Source organism: Solea solea, chromosome 9 (genome assembly GCF_958295425.1).
Source record: "Solea solea chromosome 9, fSolSol10.1, whole genome shotgun sequence".
Lineage (NCBI taxonomy): Eukaryota > Metazoa > Chordata > Actinopteri > Pleuronectiformes > Soleidae > Solea > Solea solea.
This window is the reverse complement of record NC_081142.1, coordinates 22,725,098-22,739,918: the sequence shown is the minus strand read 5'-3', so window position 1 is coordinate 22,739,918 and position 14,821 is coordinate 22,725,098. Positions and strand designations below refer to the sequence as shown.

Below are 14,821 nucleotides of genomic sequence, written 5' to 3'. Positions count from 1 at the left end.
CACACACACACACACACACACACACACACTCCTCAGTACCTGTGTGTGTTTGTTGAAGTGCTTGGACGCCCAGTTCTCGATGTCGGTCTCCGAGGACGGCTTCCTCAGGGTGAATTCGGGGAAGATACCACAGCTGGCGCTCGGCATCATGTTCCTGGCATTCCGACTGGCCTCGAACTGGGCGCAGGCTCCGAGGTCCTCCGACTGACGAGCAGACAGACAGAGAGACAGACAGACAGACGGAGAGAGGAAGCAGAGAGCTGAAAGTTTGTGTGGCAGCAGAGAAAGCTGACTGAGATTATTACTGACGTGTTAATGCGTCAACATCCACAAGGTTATTTCAGAGCAACAAAGAGTCCATTTATTCTTCAGCAGCTTGATTAAAATAAAAAAAAAAAAAGTTACAGCGATGGATCAACAGTGACAGAAAAACCCACACAGGGAACATGAAGCTCGTCAAACGCTGTCAGTATTTATAGACACAATCTTTTCAAGATGATTTGTAAGATATTTCAAAAACAAATGATTTCAAAACTCCACATGAGCCTTTTTTAAGACAAACAACACAGGATAAATGGTAATGTTGATCCTTAATGAGCACTTTTATTCTGCACACTGATGTTTACAAAAATCAAGGGTAAACTTTTGGGGGATTTAATGCAATAAAATATGTAAATGTTAACTCAGTACGAGGATAAAACCGGATTATATTAGAGGAGGTGGCTTTTTTTACTCATCCTCACAAATGAGCGTTGGATGCTGCTGTTTAATTATGACACAGTTACAGCAAGTGTCTGTGTGTGTGTGTGTGTGTTGTATAGGTATCTTTGTGAGCACCAAAAAACTTGTATACCTAAGGAAGTGAGGACATTTTGGCTGGTCCTCACATTCTGATACCCCTAAAAATGGATTTTTGAGGATTAAGACCTGGTTTTAGGGTTAGGGTTAGGCACTTTGTGATGGTTAAGGTTAGTGTAAGGGGCTAGGGATTGCATTATGTCAATGAATGCTATACAAACATGTGTGTGTGTGTTTTACATGGTTTTGTGTATAATTACTGACTTTAATTACAGACCAAAAACCTGTCCTAATAACCTAATGAGGCAAAACATCACTTTGAAGCCCAGTCTAATCAAAAAAGTGAGCCATATAAAAGTCATGTCATCATTTTTTAGTGAATGGGGGGGTTATTAAGAATATTTAGAATATTAAGAATGTGTCTGGCTCTTTATCTCACTGTTAAGACGGCTTTTGCAAACAGAAAAGTGAAGTTTGTGTCACATGGAGAAAATCAGTGATTTAACATCACGGCACACAGGAGGCGTTCATCCACCATTGCCTCCATCAGTAATTAAAAATGTGTTACTGTACGACTTCAGTGTTTGAGATGATTTGATCGGCTTCACTTTAGTAATGTAAATCTGTCAAACGAGGCAGCAGCAGAGCAGCAGCTCCCATCAGCCCCATGAGCTAAAAACGCTGATTTTCTCTATGGACTTTGGTGCAGGAGTGAGCAGCTGACACATGCGTCAGTTTACAGCCTGACTGAGAAATATATTTTTAAGACAACATACTATGAGGCAGGCATAGATTTTATGAGGTGAGCCTTTTTTTAATTGGCATAAATGTGTTTTCTCTTGTGTCCCTGCTGGCAGCCATGTGTTCACTGAGCATATGCCTGCCGGTCCTGTGTGAGTTCTATAAACAGGAAACATGCACAGTCATCTGTATATAAGACACTCGCTCTGTGTCAGTGCCTCGTACAACTAGACTTTACCTGAAACCTGAACTACCCCTTCATCACGATCCTCATGATGTCTGGAAACATGGGGACACTAAGAAATATGAGCCGTCTAACGATGCAGCCCATAAACAAACTACCAAGCCATGGAAATGAGCCAACACTGTCAAATAAACCTGGAATGATCCTTTAAACATGCAGCAGTACCTGTGACGGGTGGAGGTACGGCTCAGGAGAGGCCAGGTTGGTCTGGACGGAGAGGCTTTTCTCCAGCAGGGCCTGAGGGAAGCCCAGCCGGTCAAACGTGCTGCGTTTCCAGTGGTGACCAACGCTCTGCGCCAGCGCCTCGTCCTCACTGAACGCCCTCACCACTGGCCCCGGTAAAGGCAGAGGCATCGCGCCGTCGCTCTCGTAGCCGTCCTTGGAGCTGCCGCTCTGCGCCACCCCGCCGCCCTGGCCCGAGTCCCAACTGCTCCGCTGCTTCATCACCTGCTGGGCTTCCCACGCCAGCCTGGCCTGGGCCAGCATGGCCTCCGACGCCGTGCCCGTCAGCTCGCCCTCCGGACCCCCGCAGTACGCCAGCTCCTGGGGGAGCGAGGGCTTGCGACTCTTGCGCTTGCGGTTCCCCCCGGGAGAGAAAGCCCCGGGGCCACCTGTAGACGGGGAGGAGAGGGAGTGGGTCTGGCTGGACGTCCAGGATATGGAGTCCTCGTAAAGCAACCTCTGGCCTCCCTCTCCACCCTCCCCGCTGTAGTCCAGCAGGAGGCGGGGGTCCCTGATGAGGGACTGGCTGTGTTGCAGAGTGTAGGACCCCCCGTACGAGCCACTGTAGCCCCCTGTGGTGCCGTAACGCAGCAGGCGGTCGGCAGTCTTGAAGCGAGGGCTGGAAGACGACTGCTCCACGTACACCAGCTGTTTCACGTACTCTTTGCCCACAGGACTGTACTCAAGACTCTGGGTCTTATCTGGACACTTCTGCCTGGTCAGAACCAGCTGGCCATAGGGCGATTGGCTCTGTTTGGGGGAGTGATACAGGGGGGCCGAAGACTTCCGTGCCGGAGACCTGCCAGTGCCGTAGAAAGAAGAGGAGTCGGTGAGCTGCATGTCGGTGGGGGGCTCCTCGTAGATGGGAGGGGGCTGGTACTCTGACGGCGGCTCCTCATACAGCGGGGGTTCATAGGCGTAGCGGGGCGAGGGCGGCTGGGAGTCCGCTGAAGAGCGCCGGTGGGTGCCGGTTCCGCCGAGCTCGGCCCGTTTGAGGAAGGGAGACTGACGGCGGTCGGTGTAAAGAATGGGGGAGCCGTCGGGCTCAGTGGGCGGGTTTCCTCCAGAGGAACGCCGGGTTCTTGAGGTAGTGCCCCCTCCAGGGGGAGCACCAGGGGTTGGGGGGTCACAGGGGGAGTAACCGTTGCCCTGGTGGGCCAAGAAGCTGGGCTCTCTGTCGGTCACCTTGATCAACATTCGCTCCTTTGTACCAGTGTTCCACCGGAAGGGAGAAGTCCTGAGGGGAGAGGAAGAGAGAGGATTAAAGGTTAAATAAGGTTCTCTGTCACATGGAGTAATCTTAAAGAAGCTTTTTAAAGCCATGTTATAATCCCATTTATGCCAGAATATCACTGTGTTTTAATAAAATGTAGATGTAGCTCAATGTGTTCCTGATTCTCCCCAAAAAAATTCAAATAAATTCAAAATTAAGCACCACTGGAGAAAGCACTCCACAGTTTATATAACCTGCTGGTGTGGTTGCATGAGGTATTGACACGCACACGCGCACACGCACACACACGCACACACGCACACACACACACACACACACACGCACACACACCAGTGTTTGGCTGCCAGCAGTGAAAGAAGGAAAAACGGATTAAACAAAAGGCTCAACAAATAAAATCTATTCCTGCCGAAGTCTTTATCTTAACAATGTGTTCATTGCTTTATCTCATAAATGTGACAGCTGGAAACTTACACCAAACCCCAAAGAGAGAAACAGTGTTTTTGTGCTCACAGGGACACAGGAGCTGCTGGTTCAACGCTGCCTCGTTCAGGAGGTTCGTATCACTTTGGTGAATCCGAACAAAGCGTTTCAAACACTCAAGTCACAAGGTGACACATTTTGAACTAACTGACAAAGGCAATTGTGAATTAACAACTAATAGAAGTGCTATGGTGTAAAATCACTGTAAATTTCACTATGGGCTTTGGTGCAACTTGAGTTTCCAGTCAGAAAAAGCCGTCTCGCTGCTATAATCACCTTTCTTATGATATTTTTAAGTGGATATAATCTGTTTCACCCCGTGCTGGCAGCCATGGGCTGATTCACAGAAGTAGTGACACACTATTCAGTGTTGACCTGGAGTCTGTGATAAATATCACGTACTGTGAATCAGAAATCCCCTTCATTTTCATAACATGTAAAGCAGTAAGCAAATGAGGAAATCCAGAGAATAAATCTGCACTGTAATATACTCTGAGAACACATCCCCTCTGATCTGAGCTCTGTTTTAAACCATTATGCATTCATTCATTCATTCATTCTATTTGTGTTTAACAAAAGCTAAGGTGCAGCGTCACTCAGTCATAGTTCAGCCCTCGACTTTCTCTCTCAGGGTGAAAAAGAACTCTCCAAATCAAAGAGTGGAAGGTTATCAGGTAAGCACACTCATACATTATACATCACACATGTATTGTGTTGTGTTGCAGGTTGTGTACACAATGAAAAACTGAGCCAAGACGCAATGTCAAAAACCACATCCTACATCAAACCTACAGTCCGAGCAGCAGCAGCAGCACTGGTGCAGCAGCACAGGTGCAGCTGAGATCATCATGGCTACACTTTTACAGACAGGAAACAATCATGAACCATGAACAATATCACGCCATGATGAGAGCAAAATTGTGCATAATATAGTTTATTTAGCCCGTTTCTGCCAGAAAAAAAGAGGTATAAAAAGTCATAATTATGAGATAAAAAGTCGAAACTATGATATAAAAAGTCATAATTATGAGATAAAAAGTTGAAATTATGAGGCTTCCATACTTTTCAGTCTATTTGGACTTTAGTATGAATGGACTTTAAAAGTTTTAGTATTTCAAGCTTTTTTTCCATTATATGATAAACTGGATATTTTCTTGAAGAACTTGACACTGACTGACATTTGTTTCTTTTTTCCTTTGGGAACAGGAAATTAGTAAATTAGTGTCAGGTAATTAATTCACTTGTTCATGCTTCCGTTCAACCGTAAATCACATATCTGTCAAACTTGGCTTTCAACTATCAGCGATTACAGCAACTCTCATACATTTGAAATTATGTCATTAAGTCTGATATACATTATCCTGTATTGACTGTGCTGACGTATACAGAACTTTAATCTGGGTTGGACCAACACTTCCACTCTTCTTGGAAGACTTTTTTGTTAGTGTTTCTACGGGAATTTGTGTAAATCTTTCTGTAGACCATAGGTCAGATTCGGTCGGAGATTACATTTGACCGCTGACTCTTTTTTGACCGCGTTTCTACTTTTGCTACTCATTGAAAGGGATATCCTGCCGAGTAGTACTGGCCAATCAGAGACAGGCAGAGTAGGGTTGGCCTTCACGGAATAGAGGCGTGGAAAACAGCTGGTACCATGGCTTGTTCTTAAACGTGATGATCTTCGTACATGAGGACATTTTCTCTATTCAGACCTCCTTAAATCCTAATTGATTACCCCCTGCTGTAGAAGCATTATGAGGTCAGACGCTGATGTTGGAGATGAGAAGGTCTAAGGCTCACAATTTCTGTTCCAGATCATCTCAAAGGTGCTCCATGGGGTTAAAGGTCAGGTTGAAGGTCTGTGTCAAACCACATCCTTATAGTCCTTGCTTTGTTCACACAGGGGCTAAATCATGCTGGAATAGAAAAGGACCTTCCTGTTGGAAGCATAGTATTGTTACGATTGTCCAAGACCTGCATTCATGTCCTGTATGGCTTGCATGCTGACCTTCACAACACTGTTTATTACAGTATATTATTGAGTTTTCCCAACTCTAACGGGTGTTCAGCTGCTCTGTTGTCACTTGTTTTACTGTGCATGTGTCGCATGTCCTGGGTTAATGTCGACACACACAGATAATCAACTAACTAATCACCCCGACAGCAGCAGCCTTTGGCAACAACAGACCTTTACTTCATCACCTCACATTCACTGAGTGGGCCTTCACATTGCTGCTTGTTTGTCAGACAACCAGACGGAGGGAGGAAGAGCAAGGGAGGGAGGGAGGGAAGGGAGGAAGGGTTAGTGTGGGATGAAAAACAAGTGGTGAACTTGGCCAGAGGAAGGGAAGTGTGAAATCGATTGAAGCAATGGCCACCCCCTCCATTTCTAGACACTTCCACGCACTGATCCCTGGAGCCACTGCTCAATAGTGGCAGTGAAAGTGTTTGTATATATTAATGTGTGTGTGTGTGTGTGTGTGTGTGTGAGAGAGAGAGGAAACAAAGAGCAGCACGATTCACCATTTCACTCCAGCTCTAATTCTGCCTCCTTGTCTCTCTTCCATCTGTCCATCCATCCGTCCACAGCTTCTGTCTGTCCAGCACGTGTCAATCACTTCACTTATTTTCCGTCCTGACCTTCTTCTTCTTCCTCTCTCTTTGTCACGTTATTTTTTTTTTGATAAATTATTCATGATTATTTGACCTTCAAATCAATCCTCACACTCACTGCTGCCTCGTCCACTCTGTCTCCAACCACAAACCAACTTTATGTGCTTCATCACAGGTGTTGTGAGTGGTGACTGTGCCACAGATTAGCACAAATTAGAGCACATTCACAGTCACAGTGAGGACGTCTGTCAGGACATAATTATGCAAAAATTCAAATAAATACAAAACATGAGGGTTTGTTTTACAGGTGCCATGTTTAGAATGAGTGACATCTAATGGTGAGACTCCAGATTGCACTATTACTATTTTTTTTCTTTTCCCAACCATCCAACAAGATGGCACAAGATGGCGGACTGCGTTAAAGCACCACCCTTGTCTTAACCCTTCTGAGTTCCATTAAAAAAACTTACATATTTGTACCTAGTGGCAGAAAATGTCACCTTCCCAAAAACTGCAATAAAACATTATATGTTAATATTTTTTTCCATTTTACATGAGTCTTTTAAATCTACTTCAGCCTGAAATATACATGGAATATTAATTTTAATAATATTTTTGAAATTTTAACCCTTTAAAGGCCAGTTTGTTTTCACAACTCCCCTGTTTTTCGATCTAAAAAAAATAAAATAAACTACAATAATTTCCATAAAAAACATTTCAAGGAGAATTTGATAATAATTATTATCAGGCCCTGAGATGGGTCAATTATTGGCAGAAACATTGATTTTGATGCATTGTTATTTATTTATTTATTTTTAAAAAAGGGGGACATTTTTTGTCCCTAGGAACAAATTAGGTGAGTTTGTTTTTAAATCTGGCACTGCAGAAAGCAGCCGTCATTATACTACAATATACTACAAGTGACTGACTCAGAGTTCCTGTTTTATTTTGGTAATCATCCTACTTTCTCGTTTCAGATAATTTACTTCCTGTTCCCTGATTACTCGACCCCGCCCTTATTGTTTGCACCTGCCTCTCTTTGAGGACATAACACTGAACATTTGCCTGTTTCTAAGTTTTTAAGAGTTTCATCCACTCAGACTCACTCTGCTGTCAGGTCACTCCCTGCTGAGTTCATAACAGACCGTTCTGTGACAGATTCTGTTGTTGCTTTCAGCAGCGAGTTCACTGCAGTCACACACAGGGTCAAGATGTCGATGTGGGCAAAATAAAACCAGAGAAAGGAGAAAGAAAGTGACGCATGGACATGAAGCAGTGGATAAATCAGAAGAGGATAAAGGCCACAGTAAATCCTGCAAACATACATGGACATACAGTACACTGCAGTGTCCTTCTTCTTCTGTCTGTTCTGGAGTTTCTTCCACATATCATCATCTGTCAGAGTCCTAGAGAAACATGTTGATAATGGCAATATTTTTCCACTTTGCCTCATTGATGGAATACAACGTAAAGAAAAACTACAGTGAAGACCACATAGATGTTCTGGACCAACGACAACAACCCTCGACTACCTGAGAACAGGTGTAGGACACTTTAGGGCAGCAATGGAAAGATGGACGGTGCCCACTTTGAATGTGAGGATCCACAACAAACTGGGGAACACGTTATCACCAACTGCCCCAAACGCCATCATGACCTGGACAATGAAACAAAGGACTGGACTTACTGCCTCAGCGGAAAAAGAAGGGTTTAGCTCGTCCCATTTGGATGAACAGAAAATTGTGACTTAATTAAAAATGTCATCTGCATATTCAATCTGTGTGAAGCGGCTAAATATTCTGTCAAACACAATTAGAGGATTTGACAGTGCTGGAGTGCTGGAGTCCAGACGGGGAGTTAAACTTCACACAGAGACCTGAGTGACCTGAGCCTGAAGTGATGACTCGGATATTTTCTTTGTGCTTCTGCCTCATTAAACGCCCGGGGGGGGGGGGGGGGGGGGGGGGGGAATTGATTCATCACACACACTATTTTCTTGATGCCGAGAGCTTCTGCAAGACGCAGCACAACCGATCTTTGATGAGTCCGTGCCATAATTGAGACCACACAAGAGTTCAAGGTTAGTCCACGTCCCACGAGTCTCCACACATTTCACTCTGATGCTGAATTTCAACACTGTCCAATCAGTACTGTTCTTCTACAGATGGTTTATTATAATACTGAATTGCTACTGTACGAACATACAGAAATACAGTCTCCACTCACAGTTGTCCTGATGCAGCTGCTCTGAGATACTTTAGTCTAAAAATACAAACTACACCCAAGATTCAAACAAATGCAAAACTATAGAATATAGATATAGAATATATCGTCTTTTTACCTTTTTTTTCCTGAGTGTTCATGTTCAGTGTTTTTCTCTCAGCTGCTCAACCTGGTGTCAACTATTTCTCTTTATGTTCAGACATAAACGTAAACTAGGACTGCACGCAGTCAGGATAGGGCCCTCGCGTCCCAACACAAGCGTCCACCACGCAGTTCCCTGACCTCACTTTTGAATCCACAAAACCTTTTCGACAACTTTTCACCTTTGATGTGTCTCACTCCTTTATGTAGCGTGCAAATCGCCAAAATGGACGCCAAGTTTCCAAATGGCCGACTTCCTGTTGAGTTGAGGCCATGGTTACGGTCGACTTTAATGTTTGTCTTGGTCTATAACATCTTCCCACCAAGTTTCAGGAAATCGGGTCAAACTCAATGTATGCTGAACTTATAGGGCACTTGCTGTTTAATGGCGAATGGTCAGAATTCGCCGGAACGCCGAGGGTTGCCGTGGCCACGCCGCTTTGAATCCACAAAACCTTTCGACAACTTTTCACCTTTGATGCGTCTAGTACAAATTGGCGTGTTTTTTTATGTCTGCACGACAAACGTGCTCGGATGAATTCCCTCATTTACGTTGGGTGCAAATTGCAGAAATGGACGTGGCCGACTTCCTGTTGAGTTGAGGCCACGGTTACAGTCGACGTTTTTGTTCGTCCCGGTCTATAACATCAATTTTGTTTTCACCTTAGGGGGCGCTATAGAGCCCTTGAGTTTTTATGCACGTTAACCCGCTCAAAAATGGCCACAAAGCCGTGGATATAACAATAATCTGAAGGATTAACAATAGGTTCCTCGCACAAATTCGTGCCAGGAGACGTTTCGGCCCTATTTTATCCTGCTTTTGTGTGGATTGTTGGAGAGAGCGGGTGTGTGTGTGTGTTCATAGTACACGCTTCTATCTCGGTGTGTGTGTGTGCGTGTGTGTGTGTGTGTGTGTGGTACATGCTTCTATCTCCATGTGTGTGTGAGAGTGTGTCCCTACACGACAGTTTGTGGTTCGTTGGCTCTGATTAATGCGGCTCACACAGCCCAGTTCATACTGTGAACATGCAAAGGGCCGCACGACATCAAGTCCAGAGACTCTCGTAGCTGTGTTTCCATCATGGTATCATCATGTTGTGGGGATTTTTTAATCTGTTCATCAGATTATGGGGACAAAAATCCAGTTCCCATAACACAGATGATTACACTTTAAGGTGAGGACAAGTTTTATGGTTAGGAGGAGGTGAGGGTTAAGTTAAGGAGTAAATTTCCCCTGAAGTCATGGGAACCAGACTGTGTGTGTACTGGTATTTTACTTTAGGACATTTTCTGGCATAAACACAAGAGCAGTAAATCCTCATGGAGACCAAAAACCTGGTCCTAATGAGGCAGAGCCTCAGTTCTGAGGTTAAGTTGGGGGTGAAGCCAGTGGTAGTTATGGTTAAGGTTAGAGTTAAGTCTCCAGGAAGTGAAAGAAAGTCAATGTGATGTCCTCTGAAGTCATGGAAACCAGACTCTCTGTGTGTGAGTGTGTGTGTGTGTGTGTGAGAGAGAGTTGGTAGACACTTCACGTAGAACCAGATCCAATAAAGAATGGGTGACAGCAGATCCACCAACCATCTGGACTGACAATCTACAGCTGCACCCGCAGGCCTCCCACCCGCAGCCTCCCCCCCCCCCCCCCCCCCCCCCCCCCCCCCCCCCCCCCCCACACACACACACACACGCTTTAAGGAAGGATCAAAGATTTGAGGACGAAAGTCACTTCAAGGTTCCAGGTTTCCTGATGGTTCCTGGTCCACCATGAATAATTCCCTTTAACAGTAAGAGTCACAGCTGAAGGCTTGGTGGAGGAGGGTGATGCTGATTTGGAAATTTTCTGAGTTTGGACCCTGAGAAGGAAGTCAGATCTATGAACGCAATCATCATCCACATACCGTTTATTCCGCATGTAGAGATGTATTTCCTCACCGTGTCGTAGCTGACTCGTACTCTTAACTGAAAACATCACGTAGTCTCTTTGTTAAAAGCACTTCTTCAGATATACGTCGTCCAGAGACTAAGACGTGGACGTTCTCCGCAGTTTGTCCCATGAAAAGCTACCGAATAAAATAAAATTCACAACCGACGCCACTTTTTATCTGGACATTTAATAGCGTAGTTTGTTTGTAATGTACAGAATGTATACCACAGATATTTGACAGACTTTTACTGCCTGACATTTCTTTCACTTGAGAACTCCAGGCTTGCGTGTGTGAGGGGACAGAAACGCAGTCCCCCATGAAATGAAATGGGTCTGCTGAAGCACAGGGCGCCATAAAGGCAAATATTAAACTACTACTACGACGACAACTGACCCCACAGTCAGTCTGGCTGAACCACATGTCTTTCTTCCACTGTGGGAGTCAATTATTTATACAGAATCAGGCGACGGTGGCTGTGTGAGTGAAACCTGCCGTCCCTCCTTGTCCTCCTGTACACGTGCAGGACATTGAAGAGGACTCTCTGCTTTCCTTGAGATCATGTACGTTGTGATTCGGCGCTATACAAATAAGATTCTTTTCTTTTGGAAGGAAAATACAGCAGTAACAAAACAAAAAGAAATATTTTTTTACATGATCAGATACATGGTGGCGCCAAACCAAGAAGTTCTGATCAGATAAAGTGACGCCCAGCATATGCTAGACCTCTCTTTGGGAATGTTTGTTCTGTACCTGATCAGTTTCTTTTAGAGCTGCAATGATTAAACGAAGAGTTACTTCATTTATGATCGACGATCGTACGCGTTTCTTTGCTTCAGCTCTGTCTTTAGCTGCTAAACTGTGACAACGGGCGTCTTTTGGACGTCTGTCACGCGGAACAACACAGGAGTCATATAACGTGTCGATGATGCGTCATCACCTTTGTCATTTTTGCCCTTTGTGGTATTAAGGATTGTACATTTACCTTTGTATTGTATTAAGTTTAAATCCCAGCAGCCTCAGTGATGGAGGTGAACATTTTCCTCTTCATCCTGATCTATGTCCTTCCTTCTCCTCCTCCTCCTCCTCATCTCTGCCTCCATTTGTTCCCCCTGCACTCCTTTAATGGGATCTCTGTGTGTGTGTGTGTGTGTGTGTGTGTGTGTGTGGTGTGTGTGTGTGTATAGAGGTCAATAACTCCCATCTGTCAGAGAAAGCTGTGTGGTCTTTGACAAACAGCTCCTGTCCTGCTCTCATTCAGCCTCTCCAGACACTCGGCCCTCTCTACCTGTTCCTAAGTAAACGTCTCCACAGGAGAACATGGCGTCACGGGACAACATGGCGTCACGCCTGTGTGTGCGTGTGTGTGTGTGTGTGTGTGTGTGTGGTAGAGAAGACATTTACAGGACACTGTGACCCCTCGCCAGACAGATCCACCAATCATCGCAGACTGCAGCAGATTACAGCGAGCGGCAAACCGAGACTAGTTAGACAGAGAGGTGAGGAGGGGGAGGAGGAGGAGAGAGGGAGGTGATGCTGAGGGTGAGAGAGAGAGCGACAAAGTGAGTGTTAAGAGAGAGGAGGGGACGAAGGAAGATGGAAAGATTGAGACGTGTTCCATTTGTGACCTTTACCTCCAGGTGGTCTGTGGGTTTATATAGAAAGTGGTCAGTGCCTGGAAATCCACACCAAAGGCTAATGAGAGAGTGACCCTCACATTTTCAACATAATAACTAGAAAAAAAAAGAAAAGCTGCTTCAGTTTTGATTGACAGCCTGTTTCATTTCAAAACTCTTGCGTTACAAAAAAGAAATGAATATTTATCCTTTTTTTGTGTTTCTAAGAGCAAAAATTGTATAATTTGTAATAATTAATATGAATCGGCCGAGGCTGGTAATTAAAAAATAACTCCCTGGAGACCTTTTTCACAGGCTGTTCTCAGATCTCCGCCTTAATTATATCTGATCACATGACACTTTAAAGAAGGTGCTGAGTGACAGAAGCGACGCTTTTAGGGACAGACTTAATTTAATTAAATTTAATCACCGTCTCCAGCGTTAGTTATAGGACGATTCTCTACAGTGTAACCAGAACAGCTGGAAGACTGAGCCGTTTCCATGGCGACGGCTGAAAGTTTTCACATAAACTGAACTACGAGGTATTTAATGAAAGTAAATGTTCTGTGCAGTGACGTGTGCGGCTGTGTTTGAGGGGGTATTCACTTTAATTTGGCAGAAATGTAAGATTTAAATATATATAAAAAAATAATTTGATTTTACAATCACCTGATTGTATGCATTGGATTGAAATCTCAATATTTAACAGAGGATTCTGGTGTATTTCAGTCCAGTGACTGTGTCAGACACAGTCTGTGCTCCGGTCACGGAAGAAGTACTGAACAAATATTTTTCACTGATTCTAATGATTCAGTTGAAAACAACTGCTTTACAAGTCACTCGTCACTCGTTTGAGAACGAAGTCACGGCAGTTTCATGCAGCGGTGCAGTGATGACTATAGTAGGGAGTTGGGACTATTTGAATAGTTATTTTGGTTGTTTGTGTGTATGAAGACATTTCTGAGAAACTTCTGTGTTTGCAGAAAACTTTTGAAAGACAAAAACAAGAGAGAGATTGAAACAGGTTCCTGTTTCCACCTCTTCTTTAATGGGAAGTGAGTCACCAATGAAAGCAGCCTCACCTGTCTGCCTCCTCTCTGTTGCTCTGTTTCTCAGACAGCTCCTGGTCCAGGGAGGAGGAAGTGCTTCCCTCTCTGCTGACTCCACTGTTCCGTCCCGGGCTGTTGTCCGCTGACGCTCTTCCTCCTCCTCCTCCTCCTCCTGCAGGGCGGGGGAGCGTGGCGTCCGTCTGCTGCTTCAGAGTCTGTAGCTTGGCCAGGGGGATGATGTCACAGGCCTGGGGCCGGTGCCACACCGTGCGCTGGGTGGAGGCATTGTAGTAGTAGAAGCGCGAGGTGTTGGGGTCAAACAGCTCCCACCACTGGTTCTCGCCGGTGCGCTTGATGCGGACGCCCTGCGGCGGGTCCCACACGCACTCGCCCGTCAGCAGGTTGGCGTACATGCGCTCCCGCGTGCGTGGCTCGATGATCTCCACCCACTCCAACCTGCGGGGGGAGAACGAGGCGAAGACTTCAGCAAACACAGTGTGTGAGAGCAGCAGGTCAACAATTACTGACTGTTACCACACATATTAAATTTGGCCAAGATTATTATTATTATTATTTTTATTATTCCTTATTTTTAACACCGGATACCCTTGAGTGCCTTGCTCAGAGGTCCCCCAGCCTTTGACCTGTCTGGATTTGAACCGGCAACCCTCCAACTACAAGCCAAGTTCCCTTTCCACTCGCTGCCCCACCAATTATCATATATGAATCAGTATTAATTACATATTTTTGTTCATTTTAGTCACTAAATCATCCAAAAACTTCATTTATTTAGTTTTGTGATGACCTGTTTTTTCATGTCCTTAATATTTCATTTATATATTATATACAAAGGGCGGATCCTTCTTGGCACCAAAGGATCCCAGGATTCATCGCTCATTGGAGAAAGATGATTTGAAAGGAGATCACGGTGACCAACGAAGACAGAACAAACAAAAAATAGACTTTTTAAAAACCCACAAAAACAAAGGACTTTAAAAGTTACTTTAGCGGAAAAGATGGTAGAGTAGAGCAGAGCAGCCACACAGCTAGAAGAAGGTTCAGGTAAATGTTAAAGGAGGCACTAATGTAACATAAATGTACTCTATGCTGCATTGATCATAGTAAACCTCATTTTATTTATGTTTGTTATTTAAAACACATAAATCTCCCCCACACACGCTAAAATGCTCACATTTTAGTGTTGACATTTCAGCGGCAACATCCTTTTTATTGCTCTTCCCCAAACTGCAATCAGTGTAATGAGACCCTGTACTATCTGTACTATACGGTAAACAATATAAAAATCTAACTGAACTCCGGGGTCCAGCTTCAGAGAAACGCGTCACAGCACGAGCATGTGTGTGTATGAATGTGTGTGTGTATGAATGTGTGTGTGTATGACTGTATGAACGCATCCTGGGAAGACGAACAATCTGGGCTTTTAAAATGTTTTCCATCCATCGCGGCTGTAATATAATTAAGGCAACAATACCATTAAGGCAGAGGCCCCAGCAAATACCATAAAGTGATTATCCTTT

At 44.6% G+C, this 14,821-nt stretch overlaps 1 protein-coding gene across 1 annotated transcript in view; it reads right to left on the bottom strand.

Annotated features, from left to right (window-relative positions):
• arhgap39 (Rho GTPase activating protein 39) overlaps positions 1–14,821 on the bottom strand; it is a 77,962-nt gene that overhangs the window by 13,307 nt on the left and 49,834 nt on the right. Inside the window, exons 2-4 of the mRNA XM_058637854.1 lie at positions 13,317–13,739; positions 1,949–3,242; positions 40–204 (exon numbers count right to left, since the gene is read on the bottom strand). Of these exons, the coding sequence (XP_058493837.1) occupies positions 40–204; positions 1,949–3,242; positions 13,317–13,739 (1,882 nt within the window). The remainder of the gene's footprint in view (positions 1–39; positions 205–1,948; positions 3,243–13,316; positions 13,740–14,821) is intronic.